At 38.1% G+C, this 23,774-nt stretch overlaps 1 protein-coding gene across 1 annotated transcript; it reads right to left on the bottom strand.

Moving 5' to 3' along the window:
- Window positions 1–206: 206 nt before the first annotated feature.
- LOC129001130 (neutral alpha-glucosidase AB-like) lies at window positions 207–23,740 on the bottom strand. Its single transcript, XM_054428328.1, has 18 exons — window positions 23,534–23,740; window positions 16,808–16,912; window positions 14,807–15,043; window positions 14,095–14,268; window positions 13,146–13,343; window positions 12,808–12,909; window positions 11,386–11,635; window positions 10,605–10,744; window positions 8,913–9,100; window positions 8,016–8,254; window positions 6,939–7,211; window positions 6,380–6,495; window positions 5,303–5,436; window positions 4,338–4,489; window positions 3,518–3,631; window positions 2,810–2,919; window positions 2,316–2,419; window positions 207–1,194 (listed from the first exon to the last, which is right to left on the bottom strand). Exons 1-18 carry the CDS (start codon window positions 23,548–23,550, stop codon window positions 1,085–1,087), a joined length of 2,763 nt encoding a protein of 920 aa, XP_054284303.1. The 5' UTR covers window positions 23,551–23,740; the 3' UTR covers window positions 207–1,084.
- Between the last annotated feature and the right edge of the window lie 34 nt (window positions 23,741–23,774).

The raw sequence follows: 23,774 nt of genomic DNA, 5'->3' as shown, positions 1-23,774 counted from the left end.
TAAATAATTGATTCACGACTTTGACTGGAGCTTGCAAACACTTTCTTTCAACTCTTTAGGTCAAATATCCCAAATCTGTGTTACAAGTACTTACTTGAAATGTAAATTGAATTTTGATTGGTTCTACTTTTGAGTCTTAGTAAAGGTAGTAGTAAGGGTGATTGGTTGTAATACATACAACAACAAATATGTGTGAAAATGTTTTATTTTCTTTTTCACAACTTGTATACATATAACAGGCCATCTGATGTTTTTGTTCATATCCATGAAAAAAATGATTTTTTCCGATAAAAAATTACAATTATTTTTATTTCTTACAGCACATTAAAAAGGTAAAACTACAGTTACATCATTACCGTACAATAAAATAAAAAATATATATATTACTTGTATCTTGAGCTCAAATAAATGTGTGGCAATAAAAAAATAGTAATAAAACTATTTAAGTAGAACCATAAATAAAACGTTGAGTCTATGATACCATCATATACTACAAAAGTTTTGTGAATTCATGTGCAACTTGTGTTTTGTACGTCACTATTACACACCATTGTTAAAATTGCTTGTTCTAAACAACCGATTAGATTATCGACAGTGTGCCATGGTTCAACTCAATTTTAAATTCTTAATTCTCTAATTTATTGAAAGGAAACCAGTAAAATATTCTTGTTTTATTATAAATAGGAAATAATTAATTATATCGTATTAAAATATTAAGAGTAATATGAACTTTATTTTAATAATGGCGAAAGATAAAAGAAAACGGACACGAATACCTCTTACAAACTTTTGAAGACAAGCAAGCCAATGTCATACATCAGTAAATAAGAAACCATTCAAAACTAGTAAAAAAAGATGAAAGTTACTCACAAAACACAACCAAATTTTCAAACTACCTAACAATAAATTGACAATATCTAACTTAAAACTAACACTGGAAACTTACACTATTTATCACCAGAAATAACCGAATGATAAGAATAGATACAAACACCCGCACTGTATCGATCCCTGTAACTGCTCAATGTTTGTATAAAGGGCCATATAAAACATTTAAGAGTCTCAGTCGATTGTTAGCGTTGTGTTACAGAAGAGTGATCTTCCATTCCGACGCCATACTCAGTCCAGGCTTCCTTACTGTCAGAAGCTGGAGAGAGCTGTCATACAGCGTCTCTAACTCTATTGACTTCCCATCTGAAAAATTAAACCATTTGTCAACATGTTTATAGAAAGTTTTATTGTTATAAAACACTAGAACTCTTATAGTTGGCAAAGTAAGTATTCAGCAGACCTTATCATCATTTAGGCAAAAGGAACTCTAATACCGACGACCGCGAGTCATAGCGTCGATCATGTCGTGACCGTGAGTCATACTGATAATCACCCCGTGACCGCGGAGACATACCGACGATCGCGAAGTTACCGCGGAGTCATACCGACGATCGCGAAGTTACCGCGGAGTCATACCGTCGATCATGTCGTGACCGTGAGTCATACTGATAATCACCCCGTGACAGCGGAGTCATACCGACGATCACGCCGTGACCGCAGAGTCATTTCGATGATCGCGTCGTGACCGCGGAGTCATACTGACGATCCCGTCGAAACCGCTAGTCTTACTGACGATTAACCCGGGACCGCGGAGTCAAACCGACGATGGCAAAGTAACCGCGGAGTTATACCGATCCGTGGGGTCATACCCACAATCGTGCCGTGACCGCGGAGTTATACGGACGATCCCGCCAAGACTGCGAGTCATACCGAAGATCCCACCGTGACCGCGAGTCATTTTGACGATCACACCGTGACTGCGAGTCATTGTGACCATGAGTCACAAGTTTCTATACCCGTAAATTTTTACCCATTTTTTTTTTTATAGATCAGTTCCACAAATGGTAAAAATTGATTTTGTTTGTCTTGTTCGGTAACTGCAATATTCAATACTTTCTTTATATGCACAGGAAAAAATCCCATCCCGAAAATTGGGAAGGAAATAATAATCCCATCCCGAACTAAAAATTCAATCCCGTCCATCCCTAATTTTAAGACAAAAAAGATCAAATCATCAATGTTTTTACTACTATCAATATTTTAAATTCCAAGGTAAAAAAAACTAACAATCTCGTTATCATACTCAATTTTGGTACAACAAATTAATTAACCAGTAGTCAGCGAAAACTAATTTTATTACAAACCAACAAACCGTTTGACTTCTATAAAGTTATTCATTATTTCATTTCATTACGACACAAAACACTGACACATTTGCCTAGCAATTTTTCTCGCATATTCAAGCAAGAATTATCGTCACTTACCACTAGAAACTGCCTTTGCTTTCTTAGTTCCCGGAGGTAGTCCAACTATAACCACCCTCTCCAGCCAAGCCTTGGTGGGGTAGTGATGGTTTGGCAGTGCAAACCTAAACAACATAAATATGACATTTAATTCACTACCAGGTAATAGTCAGAGTTGTTACAGAATCTGTTTTTTATCACTCAGACAGGTAAACCAACCAGGTCTAGGGTTACAGGGAAACAACAATATACAATACAAAATAAAATAACAGCTTCATAATTATTGAAGTCTCGGTAACTGTTGAGGCTGTGAACATTTTAAAAGGAAATTATTAGGAAGTGAAATTACATAGTTAATCTTTTAAAACTTAAAATAATCTACCATAGCAATGTTTTAACCCATTACACATTAACCAACTACCAAATGACCACAAAAAGTCAGCTGTTGAGTGAGAGTGTAATTTAATTTATTTACTTCTCCACTGCAGTTTATAATTATAAAAACAAAAACTTACGACGAAGAGAGTTGATTGTTCTCAAATTTGAAGTCTAAGTAGAGTCCTTGGTTGTGTAGGTACTGGAATGTTTCTCCGTCATCAATGTACAGATTACCGTGAGCAGTACCCTGTCAACATGAAATCATTTATGTACGCAATTGTGTAGTCATAGTATCTGACAAGGCTACACAAGAGAGGCACCTAACCTAAAACCCTTGTTGTGTAGTTCAGTGGGTTATTTTTAGAAAGGGATGGTTATTTATTTAGCACAACCCATTCAGGGTCTTACAGATGAAAAGAGTCGCACAATGTAGAACTTATATTTCGTCATAGTTTGTTTTTAAAGGGGGTGGATAGCAAAATTTATCAAATATAATTAAATCCTAAAAAAAAACAAAAAAAAATGAATGTTTTTGATGAACTTTGTTTGTATCTCTATATTTTTGGGTTCCAACTGGCTCGGGTAAACATTTTGGGTTCAACTCGCTCAAGTAAGCTAACTAAACCATCTCTCTAAAAAAAAATCTTAACAGCCACTAGAATTTCCTTATAAAACCTAAGGCTATGGAAAGTTGTGTATATAAAAAACATATTCTAAAATGTTGGCAAGATACTTCGGCCTAATTTAAAAGGCGATGATAGCCTGTAGAACAAAGATTTTAAACATTTTCTACATAAACTGAGTATGATTATGAGTTTTACAAGTAATGCTGATTTCTGTCTTACATTGATGCCAAGCGCCACAATAAGTGTGTACGGATCTTCGTGTGTCAGAGATGAAGATCTTCGGACTCTGAACCTACGAGGAACTATGGTGCCTCCACGTTGATAGTGAGGTACCTGGAGACACAACATTTGTCATTAGCAGCTTCATACAGAGTACCCTGGGACTGCAAATTTATTTCATCATGATGAGGAACTTGTAACTAGTGTTCTTGGTACTCTTGTAGTCTTCGGGAGTATACTACATTGAGATTAGCTGCGGCAAATGTTATGGAGAAACGGGTCACAGAACCTAAACGAGAATAATTAAATACTTTACATCTACCAAGAATCCAGACATCAGTTGTAGCAGAATATTTCTTGAGGACCTACATGATAAATTGTGTCGGTTAAAATAGTTGCACTAACAATTATGAAAGGAAAAACAAGTTTTGGAAAGATGGAAAACATTGTTACAATTTTAATAATGGTTCTGGCTTTGTATCAGTATACTTGGCCACTACTACTACTACTTCGAAATTTAGTCCTAAATCTAATATGTCTGGGGGAGCGAGCTGGTCTAGTGGTTAGAGTGCAGGAATTTGGTTCCAGAGGTCCCGGGTTCAAATCCCGCCTAATCACCAATGGATTTTATCTATGTGATAATGCCGCAACCCCTAGGTCTAGCCTGAAATCACGTGAAAAAAAATTCACTGCTTCCTAGCGTCCTAGGACAAAAAAAATCTAATATGTCTTCCAAAATGCTGTGAGTAACAACACTTGTATGTACAAGAGAGAAATTTAATAACAAAAGAGGTTTAAAACCTCCAAAGACCAGCTGTACCTTATGTATATCCACTGGTATGTTGACGATGGAGTGGGTGTGTATAGCTTGGAATGTGTCCAGGTCGTACCATATCTCATCAGCCCCGGGGAAGTACACTGACACTTGCTGAACCTTGGACTCTGTCACTGGTCTAGCCATGATGGCGTTACCTATACAGCACATTGAATATCAGAAACTTTTAACTTTTACAAACTTTGTTACTGTTAAACATTACAACCAATGGTGATATTTACTTATTGGAAATAAGCCTTACACTATTGCTTTAGTTAACGATAAAGCAGGAAACCCACTAGTCTGATGTTTGCCGTTCCATTCCGTTCAGTCTCCGGCGCCTTTCATCACAATTGCTTTGCAAAGATTTAAATGAACCAACTAGATCGATGCTCTCCGCTTTGTGCAGTTCCGTTCCGATTCCTTCTGTCAACATTGCTCTCTGAGGCATTGTTGTGAGACGTCGGATTCGATGTTTCTCCAGTCTGCCTACACCAGCCTTAGCCTAGTTTAATCACTGTCAAGCTTGGAGTGTGACACGAGTGTAGACAAAACTTTTGATTGAAGCAGTTAGTGAGTACCCCTTATTTATACAGTAAGTGATAAAAGCAGCCTGAAAATATTCTGATGCTTTCAGTAATGCAAGTACTATGGATTCGAGTTGTGATTTGTTCTCAAATTGTAGACCAACTATAAAAAAGGCAATAAAGAACCATCGAATAGAAAAATAACAACCTCAATTAGTACTCCAGCAGCCAAAATTAACAAAAAAAAACCTGAAACATCTAATTTACGGAGCCTATCAGACTAATCAATTATTGCCTTAATAAGGCCAGAAAGCGTCGGACCCAGTTGGAGATTGACCAAAGCGGAGAGCATCGGACTAGTGGGTTTCCTGCTTTAGCTGGTTTTTAAGTTAGTGAGGTGTGCTTTGTTTACCAATCCAAAGTTACATTGTTCACCGAACTTACCGATCATAAGCTGGTTGTCAATGGTGAACGTAGGTCTGTCTTCAGGGAACTCAGCCCATAGAGGACGAATGACAGGAGCCCCAGTCATGTTGTGTTGGTAAAACACTGTGTACCAGTACGGTAGGAACGTGTATCTGTAACAAGTGTTAAAAAATAACCTGGTGACAAAGTGAGATATTACCAATGCATTCACTATCCTCAGATGTATTTATTATCAGCAATAGTGAGCAAAGATGTTTATCTAACCTTATCGGAAAGCTTGTCTTTCAGTTAAATATTCGTATGGGAGAATGAAGCGAAGGTGACAAGCATTTTTCAAAGGTATGACTAGCTGGCATGCTTGTTCAATAAAAAAACCGTGAAAATCCGAGAAATTTTACAAATTTTAGAAGGAGTGTGGTTTTCGGAAAAAGCCAAAGAGTGTCATGTAGAAAATTTAATTCCTGACCATAAATATTCTTCCAAATATTTGCTAGCTCTTACCATTTTTGAGCTACAGCCGTTTAATAAAACCTGTTCTTCTTAAAAAAGGGAACGAAAAATTCAAATTTTGAACTGCCATAACTTTTGATAGGATTGACGCAGAGATCTCTAGTTTGCGCCATTCTTTTTCCTTTTGCATGCCCTCACATTTGATATTTAACCAAAAGGAGTACCTTGCAATTGAAAAATTTTAAGTAAAGGGTACGGTAGGGGGAGAAAGGGGGTGAATGGGAACTTCACATTAAATTCACAACAATTGTGGCCCTTCGTCAATAGACGACTCCCGCAAACTGCATATTTCTATCTATTGCAGTTTTTAAAGAAACACCCTGTATGTTAATGTCACCTGTTTCACCAACTCCATTGGAATTTTGTAATTTTTGTTGCAATAAAGAAGTATTCATTTCATTCTAATGACTCAATTTATTATTTGTCTGGTCAAGGCCCACATGTTCGAGCGAGAGGAAATCCAATGTACCACCAAGCTGTTGCGGTTTCTTAACAACTGAGCAAAAAGTTATTGAAGTGATTTTGTGAAATATAATAGTGATATAAATTAAGAACAAATTAGCTTCAACCACGATATACAATCACCTGAGTCGGAGGGAGTCTCGCACCACAGCCAGAGTCTGGGCGTCGTACAACCAAGGCTCCCTACGCTTGGTGTCTAGGTGAGAGTGAGCTCTGTAGAAGGGTAGGAACGCACCAGTCTGCGGCAAACAATTTTAGATCAAGACATGTATATATAGAGAGTTATAGACCATTAGTTACCATTAGAATAGAAAATGCAAGCTCAATAAATGTGCTTTTTAAGGGCTATTAAGAGTAAAGCAAGGTGAGGTAGAGTTAGGAATGAAGAAATAAGAAAAATGTTACTAACAAGAGAGGAAGAGCAGAAAAAGAAAGACAAAAGTGGTTTTGGTGTGTGACAAGAGTACAAGAAATATTATAGAAAAATGGTGTTGATCGCAGTAGAGGAATGGAGATTGAAAGGAAGACGTAGAAGAAGATGGTGAAGAGGGATATCTTCAGTTCCAGTGGTGACCAGAAAGTTTTTGTTTTTATTCTAACAGAGTGGGCTCTTTCTCATTGACATAAGCTCAGGTCCATGAAACCAAGTGCCATATGTAACATTGTGTATGTTTGTACCCACCTGATACCATCTCATGAACAGTTCGCTGTCCGGGTACTTGAAGAACCCTCCGACATCGGCGCCACAGAAGCTGTAGCCACTGATGGCCAGAGACAGACACATTGGTATAGACACGGCAAGGTGACTCCACTCTGCAGCGTTGTCTCCTGTCCAGATAGCTGCGTATCTCTGGGTCCCAGCGAAGCCCGACCGGGTCAGGATAAAAGGACGTTTGCGCTTGGCCGGGTCAGTCTCTCCTGCTCGGTTCAGCAACCCGTTGTACGAGGCCATCAACTAGGGGGAACAAAATACTTGTACAGTTTACAGTATATACTATCTTGACGGAAAAGCTAACTAGAATGGCATACGCTAAAAATCACTTCTTGATTTAACATTTATTCTTTACCTTCTATTTTCTTACATCACAATTTTCTGTAACAGTCGACATTTCAGTTTTATAATAACATTAAAAGCGAAATAATCATACACGAAAATTGTATACAAATATACCTAACTGCCTTATGGACAAAGAAAAATTAGTTAAGCTAAGCTTAAACAATTTTAATGTCCATAAAAAATTTGCTAAGCTGCAATAATTGTTACTGCTATTATTACTTCTTTCCGAAGAAGATAATTATACTTGATAATTATGATTGTATTGAAACTGCTCTTTGCCAAATACACTCAGGGTCCAAGGGTAATTTTGAGCAAGATTATCAAAGTGTGAAAATAAGAGATACACGATTTAAAAAATGTTGCGTAAAATCTACTTTTGTGTCCAGTTATTTTTACCTTTCAGTAAAAAAAAATAAGTACCTAGAGCATTAAATTGGTTGAAACGTAACAATTGGTTGAAACATTAAAGGGCTCAAAATGACACATATCCCCTTAAGCTAAATGTTTCCATAGTTAACAATTTAACACGTCTCTAATACAGCTGCTATCCTTTCCCCGGCTGAACAGGACAAAGTGCTAAAATAGCCTCAGTCCAATAGGGTTTCAGCTCACTGGATTGGAACGTCACGAAGAAGAAGATACAGTAGTTAACAACCAGACTCACTTTAGATTTGAACCTCAAGTATTAACCCCATAACTCACCATGAGATGGCCATACTGGTTATGGATGTCCCTGTGCTCCCATCCTCCATGGTGTATACAGTCCTTGGGCATGGTGACCTCTGGGCCGTTGAACACGGACGGTTCGTTCATGTCGTTCCAGATGAACAAGTTATCAGTAGAGCCCTGGTAGTTGGCCAGACTGTAGCGGGAGGAGAAATAGTCTCTCACTACTGGGTTGACAACATCCAGATAGCTGGACGATCCAGGCCAGCACCATCCTGGGACAAGCAACAAGTTAGTACAAGTCAGAAGGGGCTGTGGGGATGAAAGTAGTACTGTTGCGGACAATGCTATAGGCCTAGTCGAGGTTGACAATCATAAGCAACAGTGATCACGATTTCATACAACATTAATAGAGGACCAATTTCACACCGTCAAAGACTTTCAAGACTTCAAGACTTTTAGGTACTGTACCTATTTCACTTTGCCTTGATTTGACATTTCTCATTTGCCAATTTTTGTAAAAATGTGAAAATTAGCTGTGTACAGTACATAAAGGCATTTAAATACCATCTTCCTGGTTAAGATGACAACTTTAAATCAATCTTAATGTTCTGCTCATTACAAATGCTGGTATTTTATGGGCTTTAATGAGGTTTCTGAGTGTCAATAAAAAAATACATGCATGGTTAAATTGTTTTAGTTAGTTAACATGCTGTATAAGAAAATATACAAACTAAAAAACAAGCAATAAAATCTCAAAAAGTACCACTGAGTTCTCGAATAGAAAATAACTTAAGGATTTTTTGTCACAGGTGCTAAACTTTCTCCACTGAAAAATGTATGGCTCGCCTATCCTCCAAAAATGTACGGTGTGGTCCTTGATAACACAGGTTGGAGACCCCTGGTCTATTTTCAACACTGGCTGTAAATTACCTTCATAATCGCTGCCGTCTTTGTTCTTGACATAGTAGCCGTTGTCAGTGGCGTCATTGTGCAGGAAGTAGTTACTGTCTCGCTTGATGTGAGGGTCCACGATCACCACTAGCTTGCGTCCCACAGCAGTCAGGTTCTGCTGCATCTCTGTTGGCTTGGAGAATTTGTAGTTGTCCCATGTGAAATATCTGCAAATCAGAGTAAAATTAATAACTCAAGGAGGAGTAAAATTAATTTAACTGTTAGTGAGCCAAACTTGTTTCTTAACCCTCCGAGCGTCACTCGTCGAAAAATCGACGCGCGACACACTTTGTGTAGTGTCACACGTTGATTTTTCGACGCACGAACATCGTTTACGGCAAAGGCTCTATGACTGACTGAATCGGATTGAACTGGATCGAGTTAGGTATCGTTCTTTTCGTTATATTCTACGCTTTCTCCAGAGGTCTGTCTCTAAGCGCTTTATGTTCTCCGAGCCGATCGTAATTGTAGCAGACAGCTGACGTGCGTATTTATAAACAGCTAGGTTACCCTCGGACCGATGACTGATGTGTTTTATTACGTTTATCATTGTTTTAGTGTTAAAAATCAAAAGTAGTGATATACGTGGTGCATTATAAGAAGATTTAAGTGATTTTGAAGGGCTGGTTGATGATCCTGAAGTAGGAGGTAGTGATATTGATGTAAATTATCAGCCAGATTCCTAGCTATGGTTAGGCTATGCATTCTTAGCTAAACGCTATGTACTGAAATCTGTTTTTTGCCCATAACTTATTTATTTGCAAATCTACTTCCTTATATTATTATATATTTGTAATCCTCATAAAATTTAGAACAAAGTGGCTATTTTCAAATATTTATAGGCCTATAATTTATACAATTTCATTGAGCGTAAACTTATTTTTTTTTTTAATTTTCCAAAATATTTTTTTTTTTACCTAAAAATTTTGTTTGAAACAAATGTTCCTTATGTTTTATGTATAATATTGAAGCCCATGATTTTCCAAACAAAATGGTATATAGAACAGTAGAATTAACATTGTTTTAAGCTTCTCAGATCCGTTTTAATAAAACCTTGCAAATGCGCCAAAAATAGGCGGACATTAAGGCCTAAACTATGGACACTCGGGGGTTAATCAATCACATGCAAAACTTTGTAGCTACAGTTATGTCGCTAGGTCAAATGCCATTCACTGGGTATCCTGAAAACTTGCATTTTCTAAACAAGTCATCCCACCTACAGACCTGGATAGTCACATTAGTCATGTACTGTGTCAATTGGCTTGAATTTATATGTGAGTAAAACATCAGTTTTTATTTCATATATTTTGAGTAAAATATACATTTTTCAAGTTTTGACAAGAATTTAATGTTGATAAGACAAAACTCCCAAACCTGACAACTGAAAAATTACATTTCAAAAACATAGTTTTTAATGACACGTAGATTTCTAAGATAATATTATTGTAAGACACTTGTACAATGAGTATTATTATTTCCAAGTGTGCAAATAGACACAAGTGAAACAATTTTCCATGTTAATGCAGAAAAGTATATACATAATACTCATTCATAATTTTTCCTCAAATAGTATACGTTAATTTTAACATGATCACAACCAACCAACACATGAAATCTTATGGCTGATTGTAAAACTTATATTTTGGCGTAAGCTATTATTTAAAGACTGACTTTTTATTATCTGTGTGCTCAATGTCCAGCCAGATGACGTCCATGGGAAGGTCGTAGTGGTCAAACCCTCGGTTGACCATGTCCACGTCTTCTTGGTCATTGTAGTTCCAGCGGCACTGGTGGTAGCCCAGCGCAAAGTACTGCAAACAAAATATTGTTACATAAACTTCACCTGTGTAAAATAGCAAAATATTCAACACTAAACATATGGTTGATTTTGATACATACTAACTTATAATATAGAGAAATACAAATCTAAGTTTATGATGGCTGACTGTTCCTGATTATTGAACATTTAGTAAATTAGCTGGATTTTAGTCCCATACCTCATTCAGTAACAAAGCTACTCAGTCATCCTACTCCATAATGGTTGTATTATATGTTATGTATGTAATTTGTAATGTAGTGATATTTTATTTTGGGTTGGTACCACTGTTGCCAGTGTTCTACATGATGTTTGTAGCTTTTTCCCTCATTGACATGGTGGTGTAATACTATTGTACTACAGTGCCACACTTAGATTAATAAAGTGTTACCATATTCTAAAAATAATGATAATAATATTTATAGCAGCATGATGCTAAGCTTCTTTTGTGTCCATGTTAGTGGCATTTTTCAAACAGGAATGACCAACACTTTTAAGGAAAATCAGTCCCACCCCAGTTAGGGATGGGATTGAAAATATCCCTCTCACAGCAAAGTTAGAGACACTAGCACTAAAGTGGTTTGCACTAGGCTAGCAAACCATCCAAGTTTTTCCCTTCAACAATCTTTGACTCACCGGTGGCAGTGGAGCTGTCCCAGTGAGCGCAGAGTACTGTCTGAACACATCATGTGGTCGAGGACCAGTCATGAAGAACACATCTACGATTCCACTTTCCGACATGAAGTGTACGTCCACCTGAGGATCCTTGGAACTGCCTGACACAAAGTTGACTATGGACGACACCACATTGTTGTCAGAGTTGCTCACCACGTCCACCCACGTCTCTGCTGTGTTGTGCCAGAACACTCCGACACTGTGTGCGGCACTGTAGACATGACATTGTATCTCAGAACATAACTTATTTTAACTGAAAAATAGGGGTCTGCAGTTCCCCAAGATTTTAAGATCAGGTTAATGCAACAATTGGTCTGTGAAATCAAAAGTTTGGGCTGGAAATAATTTTCAAACTAAGATCGGATCAGATCAAGCAGTGTTTTTTGTTTATTTTGTCGCAGAAAGCATCTGAAGGGTAAAAAATTGGGAATTTTGACGCAATTGTGGAAAACGATGATGTTGACAACAACTGCGAAAGACGTTCATGATCATGTAAGATATTCTCGATTTTGAATCTATTTTTGAATAATTTTGCCCTGAACACAGATTTACTTGATTTACCTGTGACCACAGAAGAATTTCACAATTTATTCGTGACGGCATTAGATGTTTTCAATCTCTTTGTAATTGCAGAAGATGTTTACGATTTTGCCTAAACCTCAGAAGACTTTATTTACGATTTCACCAAAAGACATACGTTTTCACTGTGACTGCAGAAGATGTCCTCGCTTTCTACGAGACTGCAGAAGATGTTGACGACTTCACCATGATATAGGGGAGATCATGTACAATATTGAAATAACGGATTGTAATATTAATTTCTATTTTTTACGAATCCACACTTTCCAAAGCAACCCGATTTTGGCTTGACCCCAAGTATGAAAGTCTGGCTTGTAGGCTCTACTGTACAATAGATATTCAAAATAAAATATACAGGGTAACTATCAATAGTTGTTTTGTTTTATAGGTAATGTTTTTTAGACTTATGAATGAAAATTCTAACCCAACAGTAAAATTAATTAAATATTATCTTTGATTTGATACAGTAAAGAATTAATGACAGCAACTATTTTATAAGACTCTATCTCTACAATTATTGACAAAGTTCCCCAGAGGACGAAATATTGTGTCCTTATCCGTCTGCATGTTCTATGGCCTACTTTTTTGTTTATGGCCTACATCTAAGGTAAGCTAGCTACTATTCACTTTATTATATTCAAAATCCTGGCATAGAGCCTTTCCTAAATGAACAAAACTAGAGAAATCATTAGGTAAAAGAAAAACCTTTGACTCTAATGTAAACACAATACTAAGTATTTATAAAATGTAATATATATCTTTTCAACATATACTGTAACCCTTAACTTGAACATGTAAGCCTACCTATGAGCCAGAACGAAAGGCACTGCAGCATATAGGGCCATTCCATTGTTGATCTCATATTCAAAGACATCTAAGTTATACAGGCGGTACGGATCTCCTTTCCTGTAACACAATTGTATGGTAGAACAACAATGATTGTAGAATAGAAAATAGAAGCTATGGTCCCCATCTAAAATATTGATAATTGATTGATATAGGCTAATTGATATTATACTGAAGCTAATTTTATCAATCTTAAACCTGAAAAAACTCCCAATATTTATCTGTGAATCTATGAAATTAAAAAATTAAGTACTCTTGAAGGGAAAAACATGATAGTTGCGAACACAAACACATACCCAGTTGACTTAAGTGCTAGAGAGTCAGCGTGTTCTGGCACACCGTAAGCTTGTTCTGCGCCAACAAAAGAGAAATCGAGCGCAACAGCTTCAGGGCCCCGTGGCTTGCTGTCATGGTGGCTTTTGTAGTTCTCCTCCCATGCTCCAGGGTCTGTGATCTCATTGTTCTCTATGTGCTCTCCCTCCTGCTCCCCAGTCCTGCAAGAAAACAATCATCATGACAGTAGTAGCCTATTTGGTCCAGGAATATTTCATTTATTTGCCAGGAAAACTCGTGCAGTTTAAACTCTTGTTTTGTTAATATGCTTGTTGACGTTTTGATAGCATCGATAATTGTTAACCCTAATCACAAATGACATTTTGGACCAGAATGACCCTTGCTTGGGATCAAAACGGAATCTCAGTCAGCTGACTTGGCCGCGCGCTCACGAGTCTACCTAGCGGCCGCCACGGGGACTATCCAAAATTCAAATATTCCCAGACTGAATATTAACAAAGGCATTGCGCTTCTTATAGGTTTTGAATTCATTGCCTTGGTTGGATGATTGGGAACAATTTTATTTTTACAATTAAGATTGGATTTGAGGATTAAGTTCTTTTAGAATCAGAATCAGAATACTTTATTCTTGAACGTAGAGTACAGAATAGGCGTCAAACATTACAGAGATTTAAATCCAAAGTTTAAACTCCCAGAGATTTAACCGTCCTAAGTCCACTTTCTGTCTTTTAATCATTGCTGAGCTCTCCCACAAAAATGTTGCTGAAAAATAGTGTTTTGATAAATTGAACAACTGACAAACTAGACTGTTTAAGCTTATCTAGGACTGTCTCCCACAAAATTGTCACTAAAATTGTGTTTTGATAAATTGGACAACTGACAAACCAAACCTAGCCTATTAAGGACTGTTGAAACATTCCAAAACTGTAAAGTCATAACAGGTGGACTCACTGTTGAGGCTTGTTGCGGTGATGTTCGAAGCGCATGAGTCCCCGGGCGTTGGCGCTGATAGTGAGAACATCTCCAGTGTAAACATCAAGGCGAAACGGAGCTCCCACCAACACAACCTTGTTGGCGCCACACTTGACTGTTACAGAGTTCTCTGTTTTTTCCGCTATTTCAAGCCTGAAAACATTTGAATTCCACTATACAAAAATTATTGCTGGAGTGCTAAGATTAACGTTTAGTTCGTAAAACTTGCAACAGGCTAGTACATTATTTTGCTTATTTATTCCAAACTTAAATCACGTTAATTTATTCACAAAAAAGATGATTAAGTTTAGGTTGGCTAGCGTAGATTAAGTGGAAGACCCGGTAGTCAAACCTTAGGCTACTTACAATATAATAAGAATGTTTAGGTTATTTGCACTCAAATCCAATTGGGTTTATAAATAGGCCACTATTCAACTCCACCTACATGGACATTTACAGCCTGTACACTTACAGAGGTTGAAATTGTAGAAACGTGTATACATAGCATGAGTTGTCCAATCTTATTTAGTTCTTGGAGGAAAAAACAATGTAGGCTTACTTAAGAATATGTAAAAGAAATGGATACCGTACACAATTACTCAACTGCGTGGTACTGTTTTCTATGTTGTTTAAAAAAGTTTGTTTACTAATAAAACTTATTTAAAACTTAAATTTCAAACAAGATCAATACCTGTCCCTGGGTGGTTCTTGCTGCAGACTGTGCTGCACTCTGTATCGTGTTCGCTGCGGCTGCGCCTCGTCCACCTCTAGCCGCCACCGGCCGTCGGTGAGTGCCGTCAGAGTTGTGTGAAAGTGAGCGCCATTGTCTGTGTTCACTAATGTCCCCACCACTTGACTCTCCGTCACTTGCAGTGTCTCGAGCTGCAACTCGTACACTGACCTGCCTGCCTCCATCTTGCGACACCGTCTGTAACAACCAGTGTTGCGATCCAGTACACCAGATTCATGGCTTACCAAACATATGAACCATGATAAAAATGTAGACTTACAAAGTTGTAAGCTTACATACAGATTACGTTATGGAAAGAATACATTCCATTCCCATGTTCAAGTTGTGGTCAGTTTTAGAATCAAATGAACATAAATTAATCCAACCATCATTTTTTTATGCCAACTTGTTAAACCAAAGTGAAAAGACAACCTCACAGTAAATAGCATATTTTATGTCACCTCAACTATCACAGTAACAAAAACCCAGGGAGGAAATAGATTTGTAGATTAAGTGAGTGCTTCATTTAACTGCAACATGTTGTTTAATTAAAATGACTACAACAGGTCTATATAGGTGGGCTCTTCTGAGGCTAAGCACAGTCTCCTGCTACAGAGCCTTGATACAAAGCCATCGTCGCAATGGTGTATAACGTCACGTACCAGGATAACTATTGTCATTGTAATAATAGGAATAACAAACTTGTAAAATACATATTGCTCATACACTCTATTATAAATTAGTACAAGTGCTGTTTCAGAAGGGCAAACTGTGGCGTTGTCACTTTTGTCTCGCCACAGCCTTGTATTAGAAGAGGCCATAGGCTAAGCGCCAATAGTACAGGCTTGTAGTTTGTCACACATAGACATAGGTACAATATAGGGATGGTCAAGTCTCGAAATTTCGGGAAATTTTCGGGAATTTTTAAATCTCGTTACACGAGACGAGATTTCTTTTTCGCCGAGATTTTTATCGAGACGAGAATAAAAAAAATAAAAAAATTAAAAACGCCTGCAGAAAGTCAATGCAATACCCGCAATACAGGAGCGTGTTGTAGTTGCGTTTCCTTTGCGAAGGCGTTCTTATTTAATTAATTCTTCAAATGTAAATATTATTTTAATTATTTTAATAACATTTGAAGAGTTTTTTGTTAAGTGTTAGCAGTGTGAGGAATGTTTTATTACTTATAAAAAAAGTCAAAACAAGTAACTATTTTATAAAAATTAATATTTTATTTTATGATTTATTTTATTTTAGGATAAGTTTAACTCTATCCTAACTGATATCATGTTTCCTAATCGTAGGCATTTTTAATAAGTTAGGCGAGATTAATAAAAAAATGTTATGCTGATGTTTTTTTAATAAAAGATTGTAAATATTCTTGCCTATTATCATTATTTTTGTATTTAAACAGTCATCTAACAATGTTACAAAATCAGGTAAAAATTCCGAACATGCATTTCCCGTTGTGTATGAGAAGGGAAATCCCGTCTCGATCTCGTCTCGAAATTTTATGAGAAATAAAAAATCTCGTCTCGTCTCGAACTAAAAATCCAATCTCGTCCATCCCTAGTACAATACATTCACTTTAAATGAATTTTAAAAAAAATCTCAAAAAACTTAAATGAACTCAACTCAACTTAAATGAATAAAAAAAAAATCTCATAGGCTAATTTTAATGGTGTCAAAAAAATTGAGAATGGTACAGGATTTCTATCCTGTAAACTAGTGGATGTGCTTAGTTTAATGATGGGATTCGAGGATCCAAGCCTGCTCCAGCAGTAAGTCTAGTGTTCAAGTAGAGAAACAAAAAAGAAGAACTCTACATGAAAATAGTAGATACTTTTTTTAAATAGTAAAGTTTAAAAAATTATGACTTACAACAAGACAAATATTCAGATTGCGTTTGAAAATAGAAATTCCTTTATATATAAATTAATTGAATACCGTAAACGTTCCTACCTGCAGAAACTGCTCTGTTCACAGCTCTTAAAGTTGTTCCTATCAACTGTCTGCACATGACAAATCAGCAAACAAACCACAGACAGGAATGTCCAAAAACAAGGCCTGAAATCAAAACACCAAGTCACAATTTGGTTCACTGCACCAAAATTAATCTCAGATGAATTAGAAAAACAACTGTTAAATATTTTCTCAATAACTGTAATTTAATCTTTTCCCAAAAACAGAGCTTAATGAGATTAACATTCACTCAGAAGGCCAAATTATTTTGTTTACTTTCTATCCTTAAGTCGATTATTTTCATTAATGAACAGCGTAGTATTTACCAAATAGGCTATATTTGGTCCTTCTGGAAATATAAATCATTGTTTTACGTTTAGGCCTACAGTGATTCCTAATCATACATAAGTTAGGCCTACCAGTAAATCTATATAAGTTAACTAGAGAGTCCCGTACGTACAAAAAATTAAGTTTTGTGGATGAAAATATAACAAAAAACACTAACTTATTTACCAAAAACACCTTGTTAGCAAAATATCTGCAAGTTTTATTTTAAATTTATAAGTTATCTTTAAAACTACCTATTAGCCCAAGTTAGAGATATCTTTATGAAGTAGCCTAGCCTAACTTATACCTGCAAAGTTTGGTATCTGCTTTAAAGTAAGTTAGAAATAACTACTGTATTAGCAACAAAAAATCATTGGAAACCTTTTTTGTTTCAAAATGACGGCCATTTTAATTTTTATAACCTAGGTAAGTTTAAATTAGGCCTATAAACTTACTTAAGCAACTTGGTTGGTAATGTAAGTTAGGTACCTTAATGTATTTTATATTTTTTATTTAAATGCATGTTTTCCTGGTGTTCGTAGCGCACCAAGGGCTGTAATTCACACAACTTTTTCTAGGAACTAGATAAAAGATACAACTTTGTTTTTCACTCCTCCAGCTCCCCATGTCAGCGGGAGGCAGGGATTCCTAAATACTGGACAAAACCTATGTGTGCGGCCGGTAGTGTAACTTATTGTTTTCAAAGAGGAAATATCGTATGTGCCCGATCATGTTACAGCTTTGATGGTTAGGCTATTTGATGAGTATCATTATGAAAAGTTAATTTTTGATTTAAATCATATGGAATCCAAGATGATAGAATTGCAATACCTAAGTTACAGTAGAAGTATATGCTTAAGTTACAGTATGAAACTGTTAAGTAATAGACCAGCGCGGTGCATTGTTCTTAAGTTGTTTGCAGAAGATGTGCAAAGAAAAGAGAAAAGAATATTTAGCCTACAAGGAAATTTGACTTTTAATATTTCATCATCTTTTATTTTTATATTTAACTTAGAGGGTCTAACGCCTCTTTCACACGACGCGGCACGTAGGGCTATGGGAGTATATGAGTCCTTTCAAACTATGTCCAGCGCGCGCCGCGCGGCGAACTCGCCGCAAGGCGCGCGAGTTACCGCCGGATGCACCTTCAGCCGGACGACAGCACCGCGCGGCGTCCACGCCGGACAACTCGATGAAGGTGCATTGGTTCTTATGGGAGCTTTCACACGGCCAACCCCTACGCTGTCTCATTTTAGGCAAACTACCTGACCAAGAGGGTGCAACAGTTAATTAAGAAATTATATATCGTTGAATCGGAAAATAATATATTTAAAGTTATTACAAAACATATATTTTTATGTTAATCCCATGCAAATCGACCAACTTAAAGTATTAAAGCAAAAATTTTCCTTTAATAACTAGAGGAGAATATTTAGTATGAAATTAATATAGTAATTCATACGTAATGAAACATTTTTTTAAACTTCTAGAATACAATATTTTCAGATATGACGAATACTTATATATAATACGTGAAGGTGATTTCTACGAAATACTACTCCTCCGTTAATAATGAACCGATTTTTACAAACGATGTGTCAAAATTAAGTATTTGTTGTGTACACGCCCCCTTTCACCAATTCCTGTAGTAAAAGTCCTCGGGCTTTGCCCCTCAGGTCATCAAAATCCCAATGTATATCTTATGAAGACAAGATTTTGTTTAGTTAAACCATAGACAAAAAGAATTTAATTCTTCTTATTTCTAATGGTTAAACGGATGAATAATTTGTATTAATTACAGCTGTTCATAGTACACACATGATACACACAAGAGTTTTCGTTTTCAGTTTCGATAGATTGAGTGGAGTGAGCGTTTGTTTTCAGAGTGAGTTTGTTTCCAGTTTCGGTAACTGGAGTGGAGTGATTGGTTACATTATCTTTGAGTTGACTCTCACACGTCAACGGAAATAGTGACACTTATTCGTATAAAAACTCCTTTAATATTTTGCAATTGCTCAAATTCGAGCAACAGGTGCACTAGTTTATTATATTTAAAATTATCCTATTCATTTAATTTGAACTTTTAAGTGGAGTATTCATTTAAAAGCCACAACTGAACAGAAAATAATAAATACTTAGGAGTGCCGTACGGCGCGCGCCGCACGAAACCGTACTAGTGTGAAGACACACGCTTGTCCGGCGCGCGCCGCTTCGTGTGAAAGAGGTGTTACTTATCATAATTGTTAACTTCAAGGTACAAATTTGTTCATCCGATAAAATATTGTCGGTTCTCTGTGAAACTGTACCTGATTTCACCAAGCTATAAACAATACCTGGGCCTAGAATACGTGAGGCTAGCTGTTGAACTTGTAGTAACTTCACTTAGGCCTAGGGGGGGATGACAAATTGGTGTGAACCTGGCAATAACTCCAGCCATAAGTAGTGCGCGCGCCCGAAAAAATCTATTGCTGGCCGTTTTGCGGCAAAATGCGACCGCGTAACATGAAACCGATGATGTCACCAGATAGAGGACAGTTTAACGGACACAACAGCATCAATATCATGTACCTGGGGAATAAGAAAGGGGGGGTAAAGTCAGCAATAAGTAGTGGGCGCGCCCGAAGAAATCTATTGCCGGCCGTATTGCGGAAAAATACGTCCGCGAGCAATAATAACGACGATGCCAACAGATAGAGGAAACTTCAACGGACACGACAGTATCAACATCATGTACCTGGGGAGTAATTTAGGGGGGGTAAAACCAGCAATAAGTAGTGGGCGCGCCCGAAAAAATCTATTCCCGGCCGTATTGCGGAAAAATACGTCCGCGAGCAATAATAACGACGATGCCAACAGATAGAGGACACTTCAACGGACACGACAGTATCAACATCATGTACCTGGGGAGTAATATAAGGGGGGTAAAGTCAGCAATAAGTAGTGGGCGCGCCCGAAGAAATCTATTGCCGGCCGTATTGCGGAAAAATACGTCCGCGAGCAATAATAACGACGATGCCAACAGATAGAGGAAACTTCAACGGACACGACAGTATCAACATCATGTACCTGGGGAGTAATTTAGGGGGGGTAAAACCAGCAATAAGTAGTGGGCGCGCCCGAAAAAATCTATTCCCGGCCGTATTGCGGAAAAATACGTCCGCGAGCAATAATAACGACGATGCCAACAGATAGAGGACACTTCAACGGACACGACAGTATCAACATCATGTACCTGGGGAGTAATATAAGGGGGGTAAAACCAGCAATAAGTTGTGCGCGCGCCCTTTCAAATCTATTGCTGGCCGTATTTCGGAGAAATACGTCCGCGAGCAATAATAACGACGACGCCAACAGATAGAGGACCCTTCAACGGACACCACAGTATCAACATCATGTACCTGGGGAGTAATATAAGGGGGGTAAAACCAGCAATAAGTTGTGCGCGCGCCCTTTCAAATCTATTGCTGGCCGTATTTCGGAGAAATACGTCCGCGAGCAATAATAACGACGACGCCAACAGATAGAGGACCCTTCAACGGACACCACAGTATCAACATCATGTACCTGGGGAGTAATATAAGGGGGGTAAAACCAGCAATAAGTTGTGCGCGCGCCCTTTCAAATCTATTGCTGGCCGTATTGCGGAAAAATACGTCCCCGAGCAATAATAACAACGATGCCAACAGATAGAGGACACTTCAACGGACACGACAGTATCAACATCATGTACCTGGGGAGTAATTTAGGGGGGGTAAAACCAGCAATAAGTAGTGGGCGCGCCCGAAAAAATCTATTCCCGGCCGTATTGCGGAAAAATACGTCCCCGAGCAATAATAACGACGATGCCAACAGATAGAGGACACTTCAACGGACACGACAGTGTCAATATCATGTACTTGGGGAGTAATATAGGGGGGTAAAACCAGCAATAAGTTGTGCGCGCGCCCGATAAAGTCTATTGCTGGCCGTATTGCCGAAAAATACGTCCGCGAGCAATAACTTTTACCCCCCCTAAATTACTCCCTAGGTACATGAAGTTGATACTGTCGTGTTCGTTGAAGTGTCCTCTATCTGTTGGCGTCGTCGTTATTATTGCTCGCGGACGTATTTCTCCGCAATACGGCCAGCAATAGATTTGAAAGGGCGCGCGCACAACTTATTACTGGTTTTACCCCCCTTATATTACTCCCCAGGTACATGATGTTGATACTGTCGTGTCCGTTGAATTGTCCTCTATCTGTTGGCATCATTGTTAATATTGCTTGCGGACGTATTTTTCGGCAATACGGCCAGCAATATATTTTATCGGGCGCGCGCATTACTTATTGCTGGTTTTACCCCCCCTAAATTACTCCCCTGGTACATGATGTTGATACTGTCGTGTCCGTGGAAGTGTCCTCTATCTGTTGGCGTCGTCGTTATTATTGCTCGCGGACGTATTTCTCCGCAATACGGCCAGCAATAGATTTGAAAGGGCGCGCGCACAACTTATTACTGGTTTTACCCCCCTTATATTACTCCCCAGGTACATGATGTTGATACTGTCGTGTCCGTTGAATTGTCCTCTATCTGTTGGCATCGTCGTTATTATTGCTCGCGGACGTATTTTTCCGCAATACGGCCGGGAGTAGATTTTTTCGGGCGCGCCCACTACTTATTGCTGGTTTTACCCCCCCCCTAAATTACTCCCCAGGTACATGATGTTGATACTGTCGTGTCCGTTGAAGTGTCCTCTATCTGTTGGCATCGTCGTTATTATTGCTCGCGGACGTATTTTTCCGCAATACGGCCGGGAATCGATTTTTTCGGGCGCGCCCACTACTTATTGCTGGTTTAACCCCTCTTATATTACTCCCCAGGTACATGATGTTGATACTGTCGTGTCCGTTGAAGTGTCCTCTATCTGTTGGCATCATTGTTAAAATTGCTTGCAGACGTATTTTTCGGCAATACGGCCAGCAATAGATTTTATCGGGCGCGCCCACTACTTATTGCTGGTTTTACCCCCCTTATATTACTCCCCAGGTACATGATGTTGATACTGTCCTGTCCGTTGAAGTGTCCTCTATCTGTTGGCATCGTCGTTATTATTGCTCGCGGACGTATTTTTCCGCAATACGGCCGGGAATAGATTTTTTCGGGCGCGCCCACTACTTATTGCTGGTTTTACCCCCCCTAAATTACTCCCCAGGTACATGATGTTGATACTGTCGTGTCCGTTGAAGTGTCCTCTATCTGTTGGCGTCGTCGTTATTATTGCTCGCGGACGTATTTCTCCTCAATACGGCCAACAATAGATTTGAAAGGGCGCGCGCACAACTTATTGCTGGTTTTACCCCCCTTATATTACTCCCCAGGTACATGATGTTGATACTGTCGTGTCCGTTGAAGTGTCCTCTATCTGTTGGCATCGTCGTTATTATTGCTCGCGGACGTATTTTTCCGCAATACGGCCGGGAATAGATTTTTTCGGGCGCGCCCACTACTTATTGCTGGTTTTACCCCCCCAAAATTACTCTCCAGGTACATGATGTTGATACTGTCGTGTCCGTTGAAGTGTCCTCTATCTGTTGGCATCGTCGTTATTTTTGCTCGCGGACGTATTTTTCCGCAATACGGCCGGCAATAGATTTTTTCGGGCGCGCCCACTACTTATTGCTGACTTTACCCCCCCTTTCCAATTCCCCAGGTACATGATATTGATACTGTTGTGTCCGTTAAACTGTCCTCTATCTGGTGACATCATCGGTTTCATGTTACGCGGTCGCATTTTGCCGCAAAACGGCCAGCAATAGATTTTAGCGGGCGGGCGTACTACTTATTGCCAAGTTATTGCCAGGTTCACACAAGTGGATGACAATAATTTCAAACAAAGCCTTGGCCTTAACACCTACCTATGAGACAAAGTTTAACCAGGAAATGTTAGTTATTAGCTAACTTAACTTACTTTTATATTTATGATTAAAAGCCAATGTAAAATGGTGTTTAGCGTTCTGTCGAAGAATAGGCTTCAGTAAATAAATAGTCTAGGGGTTTAAATTAAATATCTTTACAGCAGGTGGACGAGCCATTTTAATAAACTTATATAATTTAATACTAACTTAAAGGAGGTAGGCCTATACTCAATAGTCTATTGAAGTAAGTAAAACCTTCAATAACAGGTAGCATACAAAGGTCTGTGGTATGTACACCTAGGCCCTAGGTTACCTTTAGGTCTAAGATTAATTAAAAAACTAATTAGGCCTAGCAGTTAAACATCCTATCAAACTAGCCCACTTAAGATTTGTATGGATTTCTAAACCAAAACTGCAAAGGGAAATGAGAAGATAAGATAAAGAAAAAGTGCTTACAAGCCTGAGGGGTATAGGTAATTTCTAACAAAGTAAACGTCTATCTTACCTTTGAATTCGTATCATTTTTAATTTGTGTGATTATTTTTTATGGTTTTAAATCCTAAACCGTATTGAGTTACACATGAACAGGCCTTTCCAAGACTCTAAAGTTCCTATTTAACAATTAAAGACACACGCCGGCAATATCTCCGAACTCGAAATCGAAAACGCTCCCTTGTTTTCTTAAATTCTTTCTGCTATTTTCCTTTTACAAACGAGCTGGCTGCTTCTGCTTGGCCGAAAATGCT

Source organism: Macrosteles quadrilineatus, unplaced genomic scaffold, assembly GCF_028750875.1.
Source record: "Macrosteles quadrilineatus isolate MER2022 unplaced genomic scaffold, UCM_ALF_1.0 Scaffold_8__2_contigs__length_117827958, whole genome shotgun sequence".
Lineage (NCBI taxonomy): Eukaryota > Metazoa > Arthropoda > Insecta > Hemiptera > Cicadellidae > Macrosteles > Macrosteles quadrilineatus.
Note: the sequence above shows the minus strand (reverse complement) of the source record. Positions and strands in the feature narration are given on the sequence as shown.

Bases quoted from the DNA above. Each gene is read 5' to 3' on its own strand.
- LOC129001130 (XM_054428328.1), bottom strand. The intron at 9,101-10,604 runs GTCAGTCTTTAA...TCTGATTTGCAG, and splicing joins GAGCACACAGATAATAAAAA to ATATTTCACATGGGACAACT. The intron at 2,420-2,809 runs GTAAGTTTTTGT...TATGTTGTTTAG, and splicing joins AACAATCAACTCTCTTCGTC to GTTTGCACTGCCAAACCATC.